Below are 22,609 nucleotides of genomic sequence, written 5' to 3' on the forward strand. Positions count from 1 at the left end.
TTCTTGGTCTTGTAGAGCTTGTATAGCCCAGAAAGCCATAGATACACAGTATTGCCAACCCCAGTTGTTCAAAAGTCATGAGTCAGGTGCCCCAAATCATGAGATTGGCTTAAAGGAGCTTTTTAAAGATAATGCATTTGGGGTACTTTTTATTTGCCTTCTGGGTTGAGGCTTTTGGATGAAGGTGAGTCACATTTTCAAGCTTCTCACAACCACAAGAACTAAAATCTCACTTTTTAAAAAACAGAAAGCTGAGATTATTCACATAATCACATGACTCCAGGAGCTGGGGCTTTAAGAAATGGACTAAATATTTCAAGGCTCATGAAAAATCACTCAGAAATCACAAGAGTTGGCAACACTGGGTATTTTGTATTATATCAGGCCATAACTGCAGGCTATTAAGTTCAATAAAGCAAGAGTGAGGTCAGCATAAGAAGCGGGGCAGGGGGAGAAGACGGGTCATATAAACCAGATTCTAAGAGGTGCTGTGCACTTGCAAATCTCATTCATTTCAATGGGAATTGTAGGTATTTGGTCCCTCTTGATATCAGACCTGTGTTTTAAATGCTGATGATTACTTTTCTTGTTTGAAAGATGTAATGTCAAAGTGTCATGCCAGTTCTTTCCTGAACAAGATAAACTGTGTTGTTGCCACTGAAATTCGCTATATCCAGGAAAGAAATAAGTTGTCATTATGATGTATCAGCCAGCACTGCCAATACAAACTTTGTAAATGTGGAAATCCACCCCATGTAATTAGAATGCTTCACACATTAATAAACAAACTTTTGTGAAATGAAACAGCTCTCATGATTAGCCTCAAGTAAACTGTAATGGTTTGCATTTGAAGATGAGGAGAAACAAAAGGATCTGCACAGAAAAGAGCAGCAAAGTAATTATAAAGCCTTCATGCTGCATATTATTAAAGGAAATACTTATTTTTAAAAAAATGAACACTTATGTCTAAGTAATTATTTCTTACTATTAAAATGATTGGATCAGTACTGCCAAATGGTAGCCGGACCACCATGGCATAGTGAGATGTGTTATATAAAATTAGCTCTCACCAAGACAATAATTACTAAAAGTATAACCTGACAAATAGCAAAAGGCCCACAGTTCCAAAGACACAAAGCTCTAGCTATTCATCTCTAATTAACACTAATGACAATTGTGCCACTAAAATCGTACACACATTTCATTGAAAACAGATCGCTTACTATAAAGATACTTCATATGAAAAAATATTACACATTGATTTTTTTCAGATGTCTCTGCATTACAGGGTACAGAATCTCTAATGCCCCAAGTAGAGCTGGCAGGTTCAAAGTGTAAACCTATCGTTTGAGTCTAGTGCCTCAGAATTTGGGTGACTCACATGTGATAACTTAAACTCCGAAAATCCCATGTCTTTAGCACGTAGAGCCAGATTTTTAAAGGAAATCAATGGGAGTTAGGTGTCCAAATACCTTTAAAAATCTTGCCATTAACACTTTCTGAAAATCAGGCCCCTTTAAGGTATCTCACATTGGGCACCAAACTTGAGGTACTCAAAATCATGAGCTCTTTTGAAAATCTTGACCAGTTCATTTAAATATTAGTCTTTTTATAACCCCTAACCACAGAGAAGTATAGGGCAGCAGTATTTAACAGTTGTCAATGATAGTAATGTTTACATGTGGAATACAAGTTCACTCAACTGTGGCAAATGAATATTGGAAAATATAAAAAATTGTTATAATTATTTCCTAGATAGAATGTAGTATAAGTGGTAAAGCCTTACAGTGTTTGATATGGTATTGAAATGCTTCAACCTCCTCTGTAAACACTAGCTAATTAATCCTAACTACACTCCCTGCAAGATAACAATTGTCTCCATTGTACAGATGGCAAAATTGAGACTGAAAGGTTAAGTGACTTGCCTATGATCAAAGAGGGACTCTGTATCAGAGGGAGCACTGAGGAGTTCCTGGTTCCCAATTCTGAACTCAAACCATTATTCTAGTGCTATTTTATGTATGTTCATTAGCAGTACTATTATTCTTTTAAGGTTTTTATTTTGCAACCTCAGACACCAATGACATATTAGACTTTTTTAACAAGTGTGTAAATTGACTATCACTGTATCTGTCATTCGGATTCCTTTTTTGTCACTAAATATTCTGTTGCAAATTCAAATAGAATGTTTTAAGCATACTGCATTTCTTAGAACGTATTCAGTCTTCAGACTATCTTCTAAGTCTATCTTAAATACACTATACATGGTTGTACACCACTCTACATTTTGTGTAGTCATTTATACCTGTGCAAAGGGGGTGTGAACCCCGGTGTAAAATGCAATCAAATCAGAATTTTAAACAAGATTTCCACAAGTGTAAATGACTATACCGTGCTCAGGGTAATAGAGAATCTGGTGCTTAGAGTTATATGGGATGTGTTTTACTGGGAGATAAAGATACTATTTGAATGAGCATCACAGAAATTCTTCTAATAAAATGTCAATTTATATTATTTGGCAGATGTAGTAAGAGCTATTAGTTACTGATACCTCAGAATACATCAAGCATGTTAGGATAGAATAAAGTAGCAAATTGTCCGTCAGCCCAATTCTGAGAGCTGCTTTTTCTTAAGTGTCAGCAGTGGTTAATATAGATGAGCTGGAGAATGTGCCATTGGCTCTTTGACAGAGTTGTCTGTGCAGATACCACCTTATGCCAATATTCATGCCTATGATGTTCTACTCAGGACACCAGAACTGAGAGCCACTGTGTATAGGAGAGTTTGGCTGGAGATTAGATTGTCAGTCAACTCCCTGCCATCCCACCTAACCCACAAACTCCTTGAGATTCTGCCAGTCTTTACCTTGCCTTCAGGGCAATGGTCAGCAAACCCCAGTTCCCAAGAGACATTTTTCTGTAGTGGACAGTCCCTCTCACAGAAATTGTTACGTTTGCTGCCTCCAAAGATACAGTGTGCATATACCAGCCTGTTAGGTTAGCTGCAGCCTCACATGTCACTTCAACAAAGCAGCACTTAGTTTATAATAAAACTAAGAAAAAGTTTATGAATTAAGAACAGAGATTTAAGTGATACTAAGCAAGAAGAGGAAAAAAGACAGGTATGGTTACAAACAAAAAATAAAACGTACTTTCTGGTGTCTAAAGCTTAACAGAGTACCATCCTGGCCTCAAGCAATTTCTAACCTATAATCAGTTCCCAGAGACTTCACCCCACATGGTTGAAGGATCCAACTTTCACTGCTTCCAAAAGCTCTGGCCTCTTCCGTCAGAATGTCACAATGCCTACGCTCTTTCCGACATGGTATTTTTATTATAGCAATAATGCAAACTATTGTAAAGGACCAATGTAGGCTGGACAAATTGTTTGTGACTTGGGCAGCATCTAATTGCATGAAATGTTAAACCAGCAATCGATGTAGGTACTTAATGGCCTTCACCACCAAGCCCCTTACGAAAAATGCCAGTTTTAATCTCAGGCCACGTCTACACTACGCGCGAAAATCGATTTTAGATACGCAATTTCAGCTACGAGAATAGCATAGCTGAAATCGAATATCTAAAATCGATTTATTAACCCGTCTTCACGCGCCGCAGGGATCGATGTGCGCGGCTTGCCATGTCGATTCCGGAACTCCGTTTGTTTTGGTGGAGTTCCGGAATCGATCTAAGCGCGCTCTGGGATCGATATATCCTGTCCAGATCAGACGTGATATATCGATCCCCGAGCAATCGATTTTAATGCGCCGATACGGCGCGTAGTCTAGACGGGGTGTCAGACATTCTAATTAGTTGCCCAAATTCCCCATTCTAGTGCTTATTTTAGTACTGAGGTGTCTGAAGCTGCTTTTTTTTTTAATCTGCCTTAATTGGTTAACCCAGCTTCCTTCAAACGGAATAATGATTAACCCAGGCAACCCACTGGTGGGGTGTGGAGGGAAAAGTAAGCGACAGAGAGAGAGAGAGAGAGAGAGAAAAGAATCTTCTAAAGTTAACAATTCATGCATGTTATTTTGACTACTAATGGAATACAGTACAGGCTTTGAGGACTCCTGGGTTCTATTTCTGGTTCTGTTGCTGACTTGCCTTGTGACTTTGGTCATGTCTCAGTTTCAACGTCTGTAAATGGGAATAATACTCATCCACCTTATAGCAGCATTAACATTGGTCAAACACAAAGGTACTGAAATGACAGGTGCAATAGAAGCACAAAGTGTTATTAAATCCCCCAAAATTTCGTTTTACTATTAACAAAAAAAAAGTTTTAGTTGATGGAGAACAAAACTTGACTGAGCTTAAAAAAAATCACTAGCTCAATTTCAACCAAAATTTGTATTTTAAAAACAAACAACAACTCCACTCAGGCTGAGAATTTATATGTCAAAATTCAGCCCCCGTCAATGTTTAGCATTCAGGGCCAGATCCTGAAACTGGAACTGTATGGGTGGAGCCCTGCACCTGCCTGGAGCCCCACTGATTTCAAGGATGTGTCCTTGGGTGATAAATCCCTTAATTCAGTGGTTTTCAACCTTTTCCCCATTTGTGGACCCCTAAAATATTTCAAATAGAGATGTGGGCCCCTTTGGAAATCTTAGACACAATCCGCAGACCGGAAAGGGTCTGTGGACCACAGGTTGAAAACCACTGCCTTAATTTAACAGAAAGGTTTATAATGGAAACAATGACACTACTTTTATTGTTGTATCACAGCGAGGCACTGACATAGTAAAAAAACAAACATATTAAACCCCAAATCAGATTACATTTAAAAGGTAGGTAAGAAGGGAAAATACTAGCTTGATGAGCATCTTCACCAGAAGCATTCCACCTTATCTACAGTGGCTCATAACTGCTGTCAGACTCACTTAATTCTATTGTAGGCAAACTGAATTGCATTACTGACGTCATTACTTTCCCTGCTTTAGGAGATGTATTAAAGTCAATAGCTTCTATTCATTCAAACCAGCCTGCATCACAATCACCAGACTAATAATTAATGAAGAGGAGAGAAGCCTAGCTGGTGCATTTCTTCCTCTCTGTTTCTCTTGTCTTTCATCTCAGGTCCGAGCTGTGCTAACTCAGCAAGCAGTCCGTAGTCCATTCGAGTCTGGTTTAACATTTCAAGCTCGCATTTTAAAGACATGCTACTACATTTTTTGTGCGGTCAGTGGTCCACAAAAAAAAAAAGAATACCAGATAACGTTGTGAGGGACACCCATGAGAGCAAATCATTCTTCAAGGGAAAAATAAAGCCCTTATTAATATTTATATTACTTAGCACCCAAAATGTGCTAGGCACCTAGACAAGCAGACAGGCAGTACAATGCTAAAGGAAAGGTCTTGTCCTAAAGAGCTTACAATCTAAAGAGAGCAAGGGTGGTGTAGTGTTGCAACAAGGGATCAGGGTAATAATACCTCTCAGCAGTTCCATTTTTGCAATCCTGCCAGGTGCTAAGGGGCTGTCCTTAAATTTCATAATGTATTAGGGGTGGGTGGGTCCTCCATTACTTAAATTTGACAAGAGGGTAGGTCTCGAAAAATTACCAAATAATGTGTTATGTAATTTATGGACCGCCCCTAGCCAGTGTCAACTCCCAGCTAAGCCGAGAGAGAAGGTTTGAGGTGAACTTTGTTATTTTAGTGTTAATCTCTGTTAATAAAACTAGGGTCCAGGAAAAGGACAAGGTTGAATTCAACAGACTGTGTAGGCTGTGTCTGAGAGCAGGTTGGGAAAAGCATCTGCCTTGCTCCTATAGTCCTAAACCAGGCAAAACGCCCATTGGCAGGAGGAAGTGTTTTCCCCGTGTCAGGATGTTAGGGGCACGCCCAGAGTCTGTGATTATCGACTCCAGCTAATTCCATTTGCTGTGTTCTGATTCGCCTCATTTCAGGGCTAGTGCTTTTGTTGCAACTGGGGGTCCATTGTGTCTCAGTGCTGCACCATCTGCTTTCATCCAAATGCGGTCAGCTGCTGCTAGCACCAGAGATCAACATAGCCCCAAGATACTGACATGGTGTTTTGTGCAAATTCTTCAGAGCTGCCTTTCTGAATTTTTTAGATTAGTTATGCAAACCCGCCCCCACATGACAAAATGGCATTTGTTTAAAACATGTCTTAGTGCAGAGCACATCTCTTTCTGATGCTAGGTAGTCTGAAGATTACAGGCAATATTTGTGGCATAGCTGTCTCTTTAAAAAAGCACTCAGTGTGTGGGGTGATTATCGCGCTACAGTGTAGTGTAATTAGGATTTTTATAATTACTTTTGTAATAACATGATTGATAGTGCAAAACCAGGGGTAATCCAACCCGTTTTATCTTAAGGAGAGCCCCTGGTTGGCTCCCTGCTAGGATTAGTGGGGAAATCGCAATGGGAGTTGTCATTTTTAGTTTATCATCAGTGGGTTTCTTTTTGGTGCTTTGTTTTTGCATCCCTGATACTTTTCAGTTAAAAAACAACAAAATATCCTCTTAAAGCCCCTGTACTTCAGTGCCTGTTGTGACTGGACCTAATGGGAATTGTTAACCAGACAAACCTTTTCTGCACTATTCTTTTTCCCCCTTAAAATCTCCCCTTGTTGCAGCTCCATTGATGTTAATAACAAAAGAAGTGCTAGTGTGGATGGGCGGTGGCTGTAATTGTGTCATTTAAACCTGATGAGGGGAGGCTTAGATGACCTGGTGCTAAAAATACCAAGGCCTGGTCTATACTAGTGCTTCCACCAATGCTACCACTGGTGGCGCTGCACCAATACTAGTGAAACAGTGGGAGAGTTTAAGTAAAATACCAGCAGAGACCCAGCCTTAAAGAGCTCTCATCAGTCTTTTGCTATTAGCCAGCAGCGAGGCACTGAAGACTCTCTCAGTTGCCTCATATTTATAGACCACCAGACCAGATGGTAACTTGAAAATATTGGGACAACTGCAGCCCTCAGGGGGAGCACCTTTGGTGGCAATTCGGTGGAGGGTCCTTCAGTCGCTGGCGGTCTTCGGCGGCATTTCAGCAGCGGGTAATAAATCTTGCCGCCAAAAACAGAAGTACTCACCAACGGATTGCTGCCAAAGACCCGGACGGGTGAGTGTTTTAAAAACCCCAGGCTCACCTCTCCCTGCCCCAGTCTTTATGTTGACCTATTAACACATGTTAAAACTGCAAGCTGCCTAGGATTTTACCTCATGAGAGTTATCAGGGTGGTGAGAAAACCACCCTTTTTCCTAGTGTGGACATATCCTGAGAAGAAGCCCAGAACAAAAGAAAGAGCCTCAGGCTTCATTATCTTTCCTGGGAATCTCCAAAGGGCCAGATAAAGAATATGCATCCTTGCCCCAACCCCTTCATCTCTTCCCCTAACTCATCCCCACCTCATCCCACAGGGCAGATCCCAGAGCAACCTCCATGGGGTTTGCGGAGGAAGAGAGTGGTAGAGGGGAAGGTGTCTTGGAGGTAACTGAGCCCCACTTCTGCACAAGATGGGGAGGAGAGATGTGCAGAGGATTCCTTCCATTCATGGAAGCGACAGGGAGGAAAATAAACCCACCTTCTAACATTACTCAGGCAAACTCAAAATTGGCTTCAGTGTAAAAAACTTGAGTAAGGCCCTATGATTTGGCCTTTCAATGTTTTTATTACTGTTGAGTTTCTCCTTTTTAGACTCATTCTGTACCAGTTCCTTTGAAACTGTTCATTACACAGGATCAGACTGACTCCCCTCCCACAAGCAAAATGCATGGCGCCAGGCCAGGGCCATGGAAAGAGGAAGACTCCAAGTTTCAGCTCCTGACACGGTGCTTAAAGCATCCTCTCTGGTGGGAGAGGTTTGCAGCTGCAGGTTTTGGTGGTTTCGCCACGTCCCAACCCTGAATGTAAGGGATCTATGAGGAAGGAAAACCCCTTCCATGCTGTAACAAGAAACCCCCGGCAGGGATGGGAGGCAGGGATGGCTGCTGCTACCTCCTCTGCTCATTGGCCCTATAGTCCATTTCAGCAGACTGCTACCATTGGATGGGTCACCTTGACCCTGGGCAATACCAGCTCCAGAAGGGACCTAGTGGGAGGTTCTATGGCTCTCACCTGATTTTCATGCACAAATACTGGGGGCCTTCAAAAAGAGCAGCCTCCCCTGAAACAGCCCATACTCCTTCACCCCATCCTCTGAACTGTCAGGAACTCTGTCTGCACAGATCTCCAAGGGAAGTGTGTTGGCATGGGGCAAAGGTGGGAGTGGTGCTGTGAAAGCAGCAACCCCCTTCTGCCAGAGGGGGGCAGATCTATATGTAGAGGGGACCCACAGGGGCACAAGCCACCCCACTGATAAGATTAAAAGGACAGACAAGACAGTGAATGAGGTTATCAATGAGATTTGCATTATGAATAATTCAGCAAATGTATCCATGAGGTAAAGAAGATTTGTGCCTGTAAATTCCTAGACCGATAGTGCTGATTTGATTGCTGTTTTAGTCAATTTACCCTAATGAAGAAGAGTGTTGCAGTACAAACACCACTTGCTAATAAGCGTGTGGTTGCAGCAGTAAATGTTAGCTCATAAGAATGCAGGCTGGAAGAATTGACTCAGACTGGTTGGCAATGCAGACATTCTGCTTAATGGCGTATGGCTTGGCAATCCAGTTAGAACTCACCGAATGAGAGTTTGCTTTCTGCTGCAAGTTAGTGGTGTTGACACTGAAACAGGCTCTCCTGAGCTTTCAGGTTTTATAATTAAGAGATGATGATAGCCAGGAGTAAAATCCTGCCATCTGAGCATCTTTCTTATTGGCTCTGGGTGAAGAAAAGTCTCTTAAGACCTACAGCTTTATATACCCAAGTTATGTAGTATGCCTTATTTGGAGGTAGGAGATTCTGCCAGTCAGAAATGATCAAAGCACAACACAGAGCAAAGCAAACCTTCCCAGACTATCTGTTATTTTAACTGTGTATAGCAGGCTATAAGAAATTAGTGGGGCAGAGCAGAAATGAGCTATTTGTCACTGCTTCATATAGTGTTTTACGTCCATGAGATTTTTTTTCTAGGCTTTCATGTGGGACAAAGGGAAGCTTTTAAGTCTGCAAAGAAACAATGTACTGATACAGTTTAATTAAAGTGCTTATCTGAAACTCTTCCAGATGTTTCAATATCATAACTGCAGTTATCAAAAGTTAGTCTCAAAGTACTGAAATGCACTTTCTTCCTTAATGATTCTTAAAAGGATTATAAAAAACCTGATGTTGCATAGAACTTCATGGCTGATACTTAGTAATAGCAATGAAAGAATTTAGGAGAATCTCTATTAGCTGAAATCACTATGGGGCCTATGAAACACAGTGGAGAAGTTCTGATTCCACCCAGGAAAAGCCAAGGGTAGACATACAAACACAACATAGATACACTAGATAGTTAATTACAGTGTCTGTATATTATATCACTTGAATATAATTTTATCAGGACTTTCATTATAGTAACAACAGAAAACACTTACTGGACAAGGTCATTGTCTCCACCTAGGAGATCATTGCAACATTAGTATGTAACAAATTTCTTTGGAATTCTCTTTGACATAGGTTGAGTATGAAAGGGACTACCTACAGCCATATTCAATCACAGCCCCCTTTAAATTTTCAGCCACATAAGGACCTGCCCCTAACATTAGCAGCATGCTCACTATGTCTCCAGGGACATTCCCAAGAACCCATTTGCAATATACGGTGCCTGGGATGGGGTCTGTGATTCTGTCCAGCCCAAACAAGGAGGCATTTTGTGTCAGTTAGAAAGGGGATTCTTGCACCATTGGAATGAAGAGCAGCCTATGCAGCTGTACTTCACAGCTTAGGGGCTTTGGGCAGCCCAAACAGATACACTCTAACATTCAGAAATGTTAAGGCCAGAAGGGAACATTAGATCATCTGACCTCCTGTATAAGACACGCCACATAATTTCACCCAGTTATCTCTGTATTGAGCCCTATAATCTGTGTTTGACTAAAGTATTTCTTCCAGAAAGGCATCCAGTCTTGATCTGAAAACATCAAGGGATGAAGAAATCACCACTTTGCTTGGTACTTCATTCCAATGGTTAATCACCCTCACCGTTAAAAATGTGTGCCTTGTTTCCAGTTTGAATTTGTCTGGCTTTAACTTCCAGCCACTAGTTCTTGTTTGTGCCTTTCTTTGCTGGTATCTCCTAAAGTGAAGGGACTTTATACTGTGGTCAAGTCACCCCTCCATCTTTTTTTGATTACCTCCCCAGATTGAACTCTCATGGTGCAGTATTTTTTCCAGCCCTCAGATCTTTTTTGTGGCTCTTCTCTTCACCCTCTCCAATTTTTGTCCAAGTCATTGTACAATCCTTTGCTCATAGTGTATCCCAGTAAGTTCTGTGACCTTGAATCAGTCTCTCCTGTATTTTACCTTCAGGTAATGACTGGCCCATCTGCAAGTTGGGATCAAGATCCAAACATTTCTACAAATTGAAGATATTGTCTCAGGGGTTTTTCATTCAGCCCGAGAGAGTGAGAGGTCAGCCACTAAGGGCAAGATTCTGCCATCCTTACTCATGCTGAATAGCACCTTCTTCTGAAGTCAATGGGACTCTTCATGGAACAAGGTGCCACTCAACATGAATAAGAGTTGCACAGGCTGATTCTCAGGTCAAATCCAAACTTCCTCAGAGTTTTACAGGGTGGGGTTCAGATCCAAAACTTTAGTTCAGGCCCAACTGTACTTTCCCAGTCTATTACTGAATATCCCTGTAGTCTCTTTGGCTTCAGCACAGGCTATAGCATGAAAGCAGCAAGGCATTAGAGAAAGAGAAAACTAAATTTAACTAGAGCTGGAGGCAGTGCTTGTTGACTTTAAAAATTCTTGAGCTAATTATTCCTCATTTTTTTCCCTCTAGAAGGCTACCAAAGCATATCGATTGGAAATCCAAACTGGGCATCAAGGGGGAAAAAAATAAAAACATCAATATATTTATCCAGCAGAAAATTAACTAATCAGGGCACAGAAAGAGTTGCTTTTTCATGGAGAACCAAATGTGTGTCCTGTAAAAGAACTAAGCTCTCATGGGCAAAAGGAAGTAAAAATTAAAGTCTACGTGAAGATTTATAAACCATCAAGAAGGAAGACTTTTGCAGAAATATTAAAAACAGCCACTTCAGCAACTAAACCCAACTATATTGTTATAAAAAGGAAACAAAATCAGTTACCATTGATTCTCCTTTTCTCTGTTTTTCTTACTAAACCTTTGTGTTTCCAAAACCCCCCAAAAACCAACCCAAACCTTTGAAAGATATTCTTAAAACAATTCACATGCAGAATCTATGTATTTTGAGCAATTAATTTTCTACTGTTAGCAATGCTTTTGATTATTAAGGCAGGGAAAATTGAAGCCTAGCTCCTGGGTTCTACTCCCTCCTCTGCCACTGGTTTGAAGTACAACCTTGAGCCAAGTCACTTTGGCCAAGCAGTTCAAAAGTGGCCTTTGATTTTGAATGGCTTCATTTCTGAGTACCCAACTTGGGAAACTTCTAGTTTAATGCCCAAAACTGAGTGACACAGAATGAGTGGTCACTTTTGAAAATATAACCATTCTGTGTTTCAATCTGCCGCTCCGTAAAATGGGCATAGCGGTATTTACTTACACAGAGGGGATTTTTTAAGGCTGAGGGCTTGTCTACCTGAGAAAATTGCATCAGTTTAACCTAAAGGACAGATTTAAACCAAACTAAAACCCTGTATGGACACGCTTATTTCAGTTTAAGAGTGGCTCTTTTTCATTATTGCTTAAGCTAATTAGGAATAGGCATAAACTAAACCAAAATAAGCCACTCTTAAGCTAAAGTACAGTTGTCCACGCAGAAGGGTTTGCACCAGTTTAAAAAACGATTCAGTTAAAACTATTTCAATTTGAATAAAAGGCTTGGAGAGCAGTGGACTGACTGAGCTGTACAAAAACCATCAGAACATTCATTTGAAGAGTGACAAATACCCAGTTCAGCTTTTAAAAAAGACATAGACTATTAGGGTGGTAAGAGACCTCAAGAGGTCATTTGGTCCAATCCTCTGCTCAAAACAGTACCAACATAGACTAAACCATCCCAGCCAGGGCTTTGTCAAGACGAGCCTATAAAAACCTCTAATGATGGAGATTCTACCACCTCCCTAGATAACCCATTCCAGTTCTTGACCACCTTCTTAGTGAAATAGTGTTTCCTAATATCCAACCTAGACCTCCTGCACTGCAACTTGAGACCATTGCTTCTTGGTCATTCATCTGCCACGACTGAGAATAGCCTAGCTCCATTCTCTTTGGAACCCCCCTTCAGATAGTTGAAGGCTGCTATCAAATCCCCTCTCATTTTTCTCTTCTGCAGCCTAAACAAGCTCAGTTCCCTCAGCCTCTCCTCGTAATTCATGTGCTCCAGCCTCCAATCATTTTCATTGCCCTCCGCTGGACTCTCTCCAATTTATCCACATCCCTTCTGTAGTGGGGGGACCAAAACTGGACACAATACTCCAGGTGTGCCCTCACTAGTGCCAAATAAAGGGGAATAATTACTTCCCTCGATCTGCTGGCAATGCTTCTACTAATACAGCCCAATATGCCATTGGCCTTCTTGGCAACAAGGGCACGCTGCTGACTCATATCCAGCTTCTCATCCACTGTAATCCCCAGGTCCTTTTCTGCAGAACTGCTGCTTAGCCAGTCGGTCCCCAGCCTGTAGTAGTCCATGGGATTCTTCCGTCCTAAGTGTTGGACTTGGCACTTGTCCTTGTTGAACCTCATCAGATTTCTTTTGGCTCAATCTTCCAATTTATCTAGGTCAGTCCAGACCCTATCTTTACCCTCCAGCGTATCTACCTCTCCCCACAGCTTAATGTCATCCGCGAACTTACTGAGGGTGCAATTTAATCCCATCATCCAGATCATTAATAAAGATGTTGAACAAAACCGGCCCCAGGACCGACTTCTGGGGCACGCCACTTGTTACTGACTGCCAGCTAGACATCAAAACATTGATCACTACCTGTTGAGCTCGACAATCTAGCCAGCTTTCTAGCCAACTTATAGTCCATTCATCCAATCCATACTTTAACTTGTTGGCAAGAATATTGTGGGAGACCATATCAAAAGCTTTGCTAATATCAAGATATATCCCATCCACTGCTTTCCTCATATCCACAGAGCCAGTTATCTCATCACAGAAGGCAATCAGGTTGGTCAGGCATGACTTGCCCTTGGTGAATCCATGCTGACTCTTCCTGATCACCTTCCTCTCCTCCAAGTGCTTCAAAATAGATTCTTTGAGGACCTGCTCCATGATTTTGCTCAGGATTGAAGTGAGGCTGACCAGTCTAGTTCTCCAGGTTCTCTTTCTTCCCTTTTTAAAATATGGTGATGTTTCACAGCGCAGAGGACACAGATTCTCCCAACTGCGATACCGTCAACCCTGGCATCATGGATTACAAAATGGGGCCTCATCCAGTGAAGTGATGAGCTCCTGAGGGGTGCTGAGTGACCTCAACCCCTCTTGCTTCAATAGATACCAAGAGTGCTCAGCACTCTGCATGGCTGGGCCTCAAGTCAGGCAGGAGGTGGCAGTGGCTGGGTATATAAAACAAAGCCTCTATTTATACAAAGATAGCTTGATAAACAGCGAAAATGGGGGAAGAGAAGTGCAGAAAAAATACCTGATGGTATAACTGGATTTAAGATCCATGTGTGTGTACACTTATAATAGCAGTACTTTTCCACCATGGGGATCCCAAATCACTTCTACCAACTAGGCATCACTTCCCCCACACCATACAAGTGCAGCAATTTCTGGGGTGGAACATGGCATTTATTCTGAGCCAAGAACAGCATTCAAAAGTCTGTGGCCAGGAAAAATTACATAAACATCATAACTTAGATGTACACAGTGTTCTTACACAAGTTACTGGGCTCAGTACAGGGGTAACTGGATGAAATTGTATGGCCTGTGTTATACAGGAAGTCAGACTAAATGATCTAATGGTCTCTTCTGGCCTTAAAACCAATGAATCTATAAGCCCAAAGGAGCCCAGATGGCTAAAGACGGGGCTAACAGGGCGGGACATTATGGGACATTGTTCCTCAGCCTGATGGGAATACTTGGAGGCAATGGCCTCTATAGTGGGGCTGAATTGCAGCATGCCTGGGCTGTGTTTGCCTATGTGCAGAAGCAACAATCACTATGTGTACCAGCTTCAGCAGCAGGTCCAGCTAGCGTCTCAGAGTGAAACTAGCAAGTGGAAGTGCTATATAAGGCACTGCAAGGACCCCTGAGCAGCCTCCATGCTCCTGAGAAACAATGACATGGTAAGGGGGCAAAGTGGAGAAGAAAGCAGGATATGGGACAAAGTGAATGGAGGGCAGCAAAAATGGTGGGTCCACTGTTGTCTAACGAAAATGGGAAGGCAACAGCAAAATCAGGGCATAGGGAGGTAGTGTGAGACAAAAGACCATGGGAAGAAGAAGCATGAGAAAAATTGGCTCTGGGTGGAGACAAGGATGATCCACAGGGCAGGGTTACAGGACTTGCTTCTGCAACTTGTGCCAGGCAGACATGATAAATCCTGGGAGAAGCACTCTACAAGCCACAGATTGTAGTTGTAATTAACAAGTCAGTACTATGCCAGTATCCAAGATGGTGCTACATATTGCTGTACTTATAGGCTATTACTGCTGTGTCTCTGAGAAAGCTGAGTGGTGATTTTTGATAAATGATTTTTTAACAGCGATTACTGTATTTACAGGAATAATTTCACCCATCACTGAAATGCAGGCCTGGTGGAACACAGAGCTGTTCGATGGCACACAGCAACATTTTAGTTCAGGAGCCCATTCCTGAAAAAAGACCTGAAGGTTCTCAGCAGTTTCAGGATCAAACCATGGGACAAAAAGGAAAGAAGAAAACTACACCTGATCCTCAGATGGTGGAATCCATCTAGCTTCAGTGAAGTCAGTGGAGCTATGCTGACTTACACCAGCTGAGGATCTGTCCCATCATTTCCAACTGAAACTGAAGGGGAAATTCAGACAGAATGTAATGAGTTAGCGTGGAATTTGGCCAGCACAGAGTAGCAGACAGCATCTTTAATAACCAGGGCCAGAACCTCAATTTTAACTCCCATCCCAAAGACACAAATTTCCTCAAGTGGGGGAGGAGTGATTTTTTAAATATAATTTATTTAGATTGTAGAGAGTTCTTTTCAGGTCACTATTGCTTGGAGGGAAAATTTGAGGAAATTCTGAATTTAGATCAACCAAAAACTAAAATGAATGCTGGGTTAAGTTTATTAAATAAGCCATGTGGTGTTAAGTAGGCTGTCTAACGTTTATTTTGGATATGTAGATGAAAACACAATTGCTTTGTCTCCCAAGCACATTTAAGGACACTATCAAATTAAAATTCATATTTATAAAAAGATTTCCTACCACACCTTAGATTACTAAACCTAATTGCCAACACTCACAAGTTTATCTTGAGCCTCGTGACTTGTGATGTTTTTCTGAATTAAGAAATTGCATACAAAAATCAGCTTTAAAAATTAATATTATATGTAAAATAAAATACACGCACAGACACACACAGAGTTGTGGAAAAGAGCTTTAAATTGCAACCTGAGGCTCAGAAAAGACATGGAAACAAGTGACAGATTTTGTAAAAACTTGTTTTACAAAACCTAAATTTTGGGCCTAAACTGATCCAGCAGAGTCCACTTAAAATACTTTCTTCTTAGGCTCAGTAAGGATGCTGCAGCAGGTAAATCTGAGTGAAGCTGACCATACAAGAATTCTCATGCCTAGATAGAGGTCTGACCCCTAGGAGCAGTTCCTTATTTTAAGGGAAACAAAATCATGTTCTGTCCATTTAAGGCTCAGACACATATTACTAAGCTTCAGCCAGTCACATTACTGTATAAAATATGGCATACGTGGAGCAAAGCTACCTCTTGCCCATCTCCAGTCTTACAGGGTCATGAGCACAGGGTATTGAATCACACCTCATGAGATGATCAAAGACACAACAGCATAATGTTCAGATTCAGCATTTATTAATCCTCTTCACCACCTAGTGAATGGTGTACCAAATCCATGGCCAGCTACACAGTCTCTGTTATCATTCTGTGGCTGATGGGAATTTCCACAGTAACTACATGGATGAAAACACCTGCTTCCAAAGCACAACCTCTTGAGTTAAGAGAGACTCTCCATTAGCTGTTAGCAGAACTGGATCTAGGAAATACAGCTGAGCAGGTCTTTTCCCATCCAGTGGAAGGCAGCAGTACACAAATATAGTCTCAGGCACTGACTAGTGTGTATTACAGTTGTAGTTAGAGGTCCCAAATGAGATCAATGCCCCATTGCATTAGGTGCTTTGCAAATACACAGTAAGAGCGTACAATCTAAATAGACAGGGCAGATAAAGTGGGTAGCATTGTCCCCATTTTGCAATTAGGGAAACCAAGACAGAGGCATTAAGGGTGGGATTTGTAGAAATGCTCAGTTTAACTCTGCTCCCATGAAAGTCAACTATAAAACTCCCATTGAGTTCCATGGGAGCACAGGTAGGCTAACATGGAGCACTTCTGAAATCCCCCTCTAAATGAGTTTCCCCAGGTCACAGAGGAAATCTATAGCACAGCTTCCAGTTGACCCCTGACTTCTTGAGTCCCAATCTGACTCCTAGAGAGGGCTGATCCTGTTTTTCTATGAGCACCTCTAAACTTTTGTGTGGGTGAATACATGTTTCTTCTCTTTTACAGACCCAAAAAGCGAACTAAAAGCTTTGAATGCAAGAATGTGGCTTCAAGTTGTGCTACACCTTCTCTGAAAAGGGCTGTTATTAGCTGAAGGTGCTGCTATTGAAGTTTGTTGTTGAACCCTCCTGTCTTGTCTCAATACCCCACCATTACAATGAGCTTCTTCTCCTACTTGGACCCCAGGAGGATCCAGTGGGGTGCCACATGGTATGCCATGCACTCCAGGATCCTACGCACCAAACCTGTGGAGTCAATGCTGGAGGGAAGAGGCACCACCACCTCTCATGGGACCAAGCTGGCCCAGGTACTCACAACAATGGACCTGGTTTCCCTTGGAGTTGGAAGCTGTGTTGGCACTGGAATGTATGTAGTGTCTGGACTGGTTGCTAAGGAGATGGCTGGGCCTGGAGTCATTGTTTCCTTCATCATTGCAGCAGTTGCCTCCATTTTATCAGGTGAGTCATTCAGATCAGTTGTAAGAGATAAAAATAAATGGTGGCTTCTACTTAGGACTTTATTCTATAGCCCTTACTCCTTTGTATAGCCCCACTGAAGTCAGTCAGGGAGAGCTGTGCCCCTAATTTAATGGTGCATGTTTTGCCTTCTGCTTTAAGGATGCAATTATTTTTAATAATCAAGGGTCTAAGCTTGCAAGGTGCTGAGCCTATGCAGCTCTCACTGAAGCCACTGGCAAATAATGGCATCCATTTAACCTTGTAGGATCAGGTGACCAAGAGACAAAGACCCAGATTGTCAGCATTCATACAGGGGGAGGGGAAACCCTTTCCATGCATTTGTCTGTGCAGTTGCTATGAGTGTGGGCCCATCTTGGCAACTGCCCAAACCTATGGGTTGTTTGGGGGAGTATCTGCATGCCCATTTACCTCAGGTGTGCATGCAAATTAGGCATGCAGCTGTGAAAATCTGACCCAAAACATCCATTGTCTCACCATATGTGTGACAAAAACCACATGAAAACAACAAACTAGCCATTGTGTTTAGACTATTTCTGTAATAAACAGACTTTCAAGCTGAAAGTATTTTAGAGTGGCTGAAGAGCTTGGGTGGAGATAAAGCCTCTCACCTAATCTCTAGGTTGCTGGGGTTTATCCTGAATAAGATGGTAGTGACCAAATTTAATTCCCTTTTGATACGTGGCTGGTTGCCTGTATACTGTAGACTTGAAGTGCTCGGCCATTACATTTAAAAGACCAGCTGGAATTTTACATGTCATAATTCATAAACCAGGCACAGACTAATGACAAAGCAGCACCCTCAGCCTGTCATAAGTCATTTAAACACTTCTAAAGAAGGCTGGATACTTTCAAGGAGGAAGAGAAGTGAATGAATCCAACCAACTATATGGATTGATCTGTGCTTTCTACATGATCTCATTATTTTTGGCATTTGTCCTTGTCTGTTCACTACCACTGAACTGTAAAGATGGTCTAACACTAGCTGTTAAGAGAAGTCTCTGTACTATATAGCAGAATCAAATATTGATGGATTTGTTTTTATATGGATATTGGGTAAAAAATGGCAAGAAGTGGCAGAGGCTTATTGTATTTACAGTTACTGTTAGATTAAAGTGATCTCACTCAGCTTCTAAAACTAAAGCCTTAGAAAACATAATAGTAGCTTTATTCTCTTCCATTGCAACCACACTTTGAGCTACATTTTCCTTTTCCTTATAAGACTGCAGCTCCCACTGAAGGCCACAGGTTTACATCAGTGTTAGAGAGAGAACGTCACCCTATATTGTCAGGCATTCCTGGAACCATTATAGAGGAATAGTCAATTTGAGTTCTGGCTTCTTAACATTACAGCCAAATTCTGCTTTCCGTCACCCTGGTTAAAATCCACAGTAACAGATACACTGGTATAAGTCAGCAGTAAATGTAAATTACACCAGAACTTGCAGGCCTCTACAGGACTTACTCCATGTCTATCTCTAGAAGAGGACTCACAGCTGTGAACCTTGACTAGACAGTCATCTTTATCTGGCCCAAATTTAGATGCTAAGTCCTTCTCAGGAGTAGGACTTTGGCTGCACCTCTCTCTTCAGTATTTCTTTGGGGAGATGCCTAAGCTAACCATACTCAGCATGGTGGCTTCTGAGAGTCTCTTTGTTAGGCACACACAGCATATGGAGAGCTTGGGTGCCTAACTTGAGGTTATGAATGCCAAGAAGTGTTGGGCACCTAAGGCATTGCAACACCCAAGCCCCCCTTGTGAATCTAACCCAAGCAGGCAACAATCACGTACACTTGGCAGATGCAATTCCATCTTGCAGTGGGGAGTAGTGTGGATGCGTGCCTGCGCACGCACACACACACACGCACACACCTACCTACCATAAGAACCATCAAATTGAACTCTTATCGGTCATGGAAATGTAACAATGTTTTTCAGTATTAAATTGTCTGTGGATTTAGTGCTCTTGAAGAGAGTGTTAGCTTGGCAGTCCTGAACACTGAAGGACAGTCACATGGGTACTTCCTGCAATATCCCTCATCACTATGTCTGCCAATGTGTATCAGTCCTAACCAGCACTACGACTTTAAGTACCTCCTTTCTTCAGTTCTCATACTTCATCCATTTCTTGGCCTCAGTACTGAGACTGCAAACAAGCATGTCCTGTAGGGAACAGATTTTCAAATGCCTTGTATCCATAGCTGAAGCTAGATTTTGAAGAGCTCAGCACCTCCAGGTTGAGCTTGTTTGAAAGTCTGGCCTTAAGTCCCTTTGCAGTGGAGATATTTAATGTGTGTGACTCCGCACTGAAGTCAGCCATCTCATTTCACGTGTACCATCAATGCAGAGTTCGTTTCTGTCGGCAGACAAGGAGATGACAAAGTTACAAGATACTAACATGAATAAAAATTTTCCATTCAAGTGCAGTATTTTCTGGATCCCAGAACAAATATAAACTAGACATGATTAAGTGCAGGCTTTTTTCTTGGAAGATCTGAATGTTTATCTGAGACCAAAAAAAAAGACAGATTCCCCCCACCCCAAGAAAACAACAAGCTTAACTGTATTTTTCTCAGAGATAGCAGCTAGCATTTGGTATTTTTATTATTTCCTGATGTCCACATTTTCTTCTTCAGACTTTTGCAATCATGCGGCCTCAGCCACAGTAAACTTAAAAGCCTGGAGAGCTTGAAATAAGTCCATTTGGAGAGTGAACGCGTGCTTGCTTCAAAGTGAGTTTTCTCCCCTAGGTACAAGAGTGCAGTGTCTTGCAACTTTCTGTGGGATTATGTCTTAACCTTAATATTATTTACATGTAGTCTGCCATATTTACTGTTCTTCTTGCTTTTGTATCCCTGGGAAAACATTTCCCTAAGAATCTGAATATATTTTGATAGCCTCTTCAGCCATTTCCTTGTTTGATTGTTGACAATTCTGTTATTTATAACAGCAACACCATCTTGAAAAGTAAAGCTGTATGAGGGCAAAGGAGCCAGAAAGGGCTGTGTATGTAGCTGGTTATTTTGGTTCAGTTTTCACTTAACATTTAGCAGTGCTCTAAACATACAAGGTACTGCACTCAGATATCTGTGTTTAGTTTTCAGGGAACTATTTATATCCCTATCCTTTAATTTTTTATTCACAGAATCCCATATCCGTTTTTCCATTATTTTATCCAGAACTGATGTCAGGTTAAATGGGCTATAGCTACCTGGGTGATCTTGCTTGCCCTTTTTGAATATTACCACTCCTCCAGTCTTCTGGAACTTCCCCAATATTCCAAGATTTATTCAAAAGTATCAGTAGGTCAGAGAACTCTCTCAGCTAACTCTTTTAGGACTTTGGCACAAGTTATCTGGACACGTTGATTTTAAAAAGGTTTAATGTAGATCTTCCTCTGTTACCAGTTGACTGGCATGCACTTCAAAGAGACCTCAGGAGGACGTCTAGTCCAATTCCCTGCTGAAAGCAGGACCAACACCAACTAAATCATCCCAGCCAAGGCTTTGTCAACCCAGGCCTTAAAAACCTCTAAGGATAGAGATTCCACCACCTCCCTAGGTAACCCAGTCCAGTGCTTCACCACCCTCCTAATGAAATAGTGTTTCCTCATATGATGTAAATACATCATTCCTGCTTCTTTCCAAATGCAAAACATTAAACACTGCTGTCTTTTCTGCATCATTAACAATTTTGTCATTTCAATCTAATACAAGGCTTATACCATTGCTAGGATTTCTTTTGTTCCTAATATACTTAAGCTTTCTTCTTGTCCTTAGCCATTCTAAGGATAGATTTTTTTCCCCCTGATGTCTTTAGCTTCCCTGATAAATAAGCTCAGAAAGTTGTCAGCTGCTATCTATTTCCCCTTTTGTCATATATTACTTTTTTCTAATTGCTGCCTTCACGTCACGACTGAATCAAGATGGGCTTTAAGCCAAAGTTGTCCTTTGTGATTTTGGAATTGTGGCTTTTTGACTATCTGCAACTCTTTTAAAGAGCTGCCAATTTTTGTTCATGTTTTCATTAAAATTTTTCCTCTGCTTTAAGAAGTTAGCCCTTTTTGATGCACCAAATATATTAGTGTTGGAACTGACCTCTTTGCCATTATTGAATGTCAGGAGGTCATAATCACTGGTCCCTAAGCAGCCACTAACTTCTGGTCCAGTGATTAATTCATCTTTATCCATCATAAGATCTAAAATAGCTACCTCATATTGGGTGTACAACCTTTTGTACTAGAAAATCATCAGTACTTTTTGGAAACTCTGATATCTTACTATGGGCTGCATGAGGCCTCCAGCATAGGTCTCCTAAACGGAAGCCCCCCATAGCAGTTTTTTTTTTCCACACCTTACGGAAAGATGCCTAAGTAACAACTCATCCTGTTCTCTGGCTTGATTAGGTGATCTGTAGCAGACTGCCATCAGTACTCCTCCTGGGCTTTCTTAGTCAGTGCATTGATCCATATGCATTCAAGATCCTGCACTTTTGAGTTATCAGAAACTCTAGAAAAGGTACTCTTAATGCAGAGTGTCCCCCCCCACACACACCCCTCTGTATGCACTCTATCCTTCCTGGACTGGTTATAACCAGGGCCAGCTCCAGGCACCAGCGCAGGACGCAGGTGCTTGGGGTGGCCAATGCAAAGGGGCGGCACGTCTGGGTCTTCAGTGGCAATTTGGCGGCGGGTCCCTGAGTCCCTCTCGGACCCTGCCACCGAAGTGTCACCAGTCGCAGCTTTCTCTTTTTTTTTTTCCCGCCGCTTGGGGCGGCAAAAAAGCTGGAGCTGACCCCAGTTATAACCAATGATTTTAAAATTTCAGTCATGCAGATTGTCCCACCAGGTTTCAGTAATGCCAGTCATCTCAGATTTCCTCTCATCAATGAGACTATGCACTCTTCATGTCTCCTATTAGTGGTAAATAAGCAACTGAAACTTCTTTTCACACTCTGAGTATGTCTGCACTATGGGATTATTCTGATTTTACAGAAACTGGTTTTTTAAAACAGATTGTATAAAGTCAAGTGCACACGGCCACACTAAGCACATTAATTCAGTGGTGTGCATCCATGTACCAAGGCTAGCATCGATTTCCGGAGCGTTGCACTGTGGGTAGCTATCCCATAGTTCCCAGAGTCTCCCCTGCCCATTGGAATTCTGGGTTGAGATCCCACTGCATTATGGGGCCAAAACAGTGTCACAGGTGATTCTGGGTAAATGTCATCACTCAATCCTTCCTCCATGAAAGCAACGACAGACAATCATTTCGCGCCCTTTTTCCCTGGATTGCCCTGGCAGACACCATAGCATGGCAACCATGGAGCCTGTTTTG

General features: G+C 41.8%; 1 protein-coding gene across 1 annotated transcript in view; it reads left to right on the plus strand.

The window, feature by feature from the left end:
* SLC7A14 (solute carrier family 7 member 14) overlaps positions 1-22,609 on the plus strand; it is a 75,527-nt gene that overhangs the window by 11,670 nt on the left and 41,248 nt on the right. The window contains exon 2 of the mRNA XM_032783685.2: positions 16,803-17,254. Within this exon, the coding sequence (XP_032639576.1) occupies positions 16,954-17,254 (301 nt within the window). The 5' untranslated portion in view covers positions 16,803-16,953. The remainder of the gene's footprint in view (positions 1-16,802; positions 17,255-22,609) is intronic.

Source organism: Chelonoidis abingdonii, chromosome 8 (genome assembly GCF_003597395.2).
Source record: "Chelonoidis abingdonii isolate Lonesome George chromosome 8, CheloAbing_2.0, whole genome shotgun sequence".
NCBI classification, from domain to species: Eukaryota; Metazoa; Chordata; order Testudines; family Testudinidae; genus Chelonoidis; species Chelonoidis abingdonii.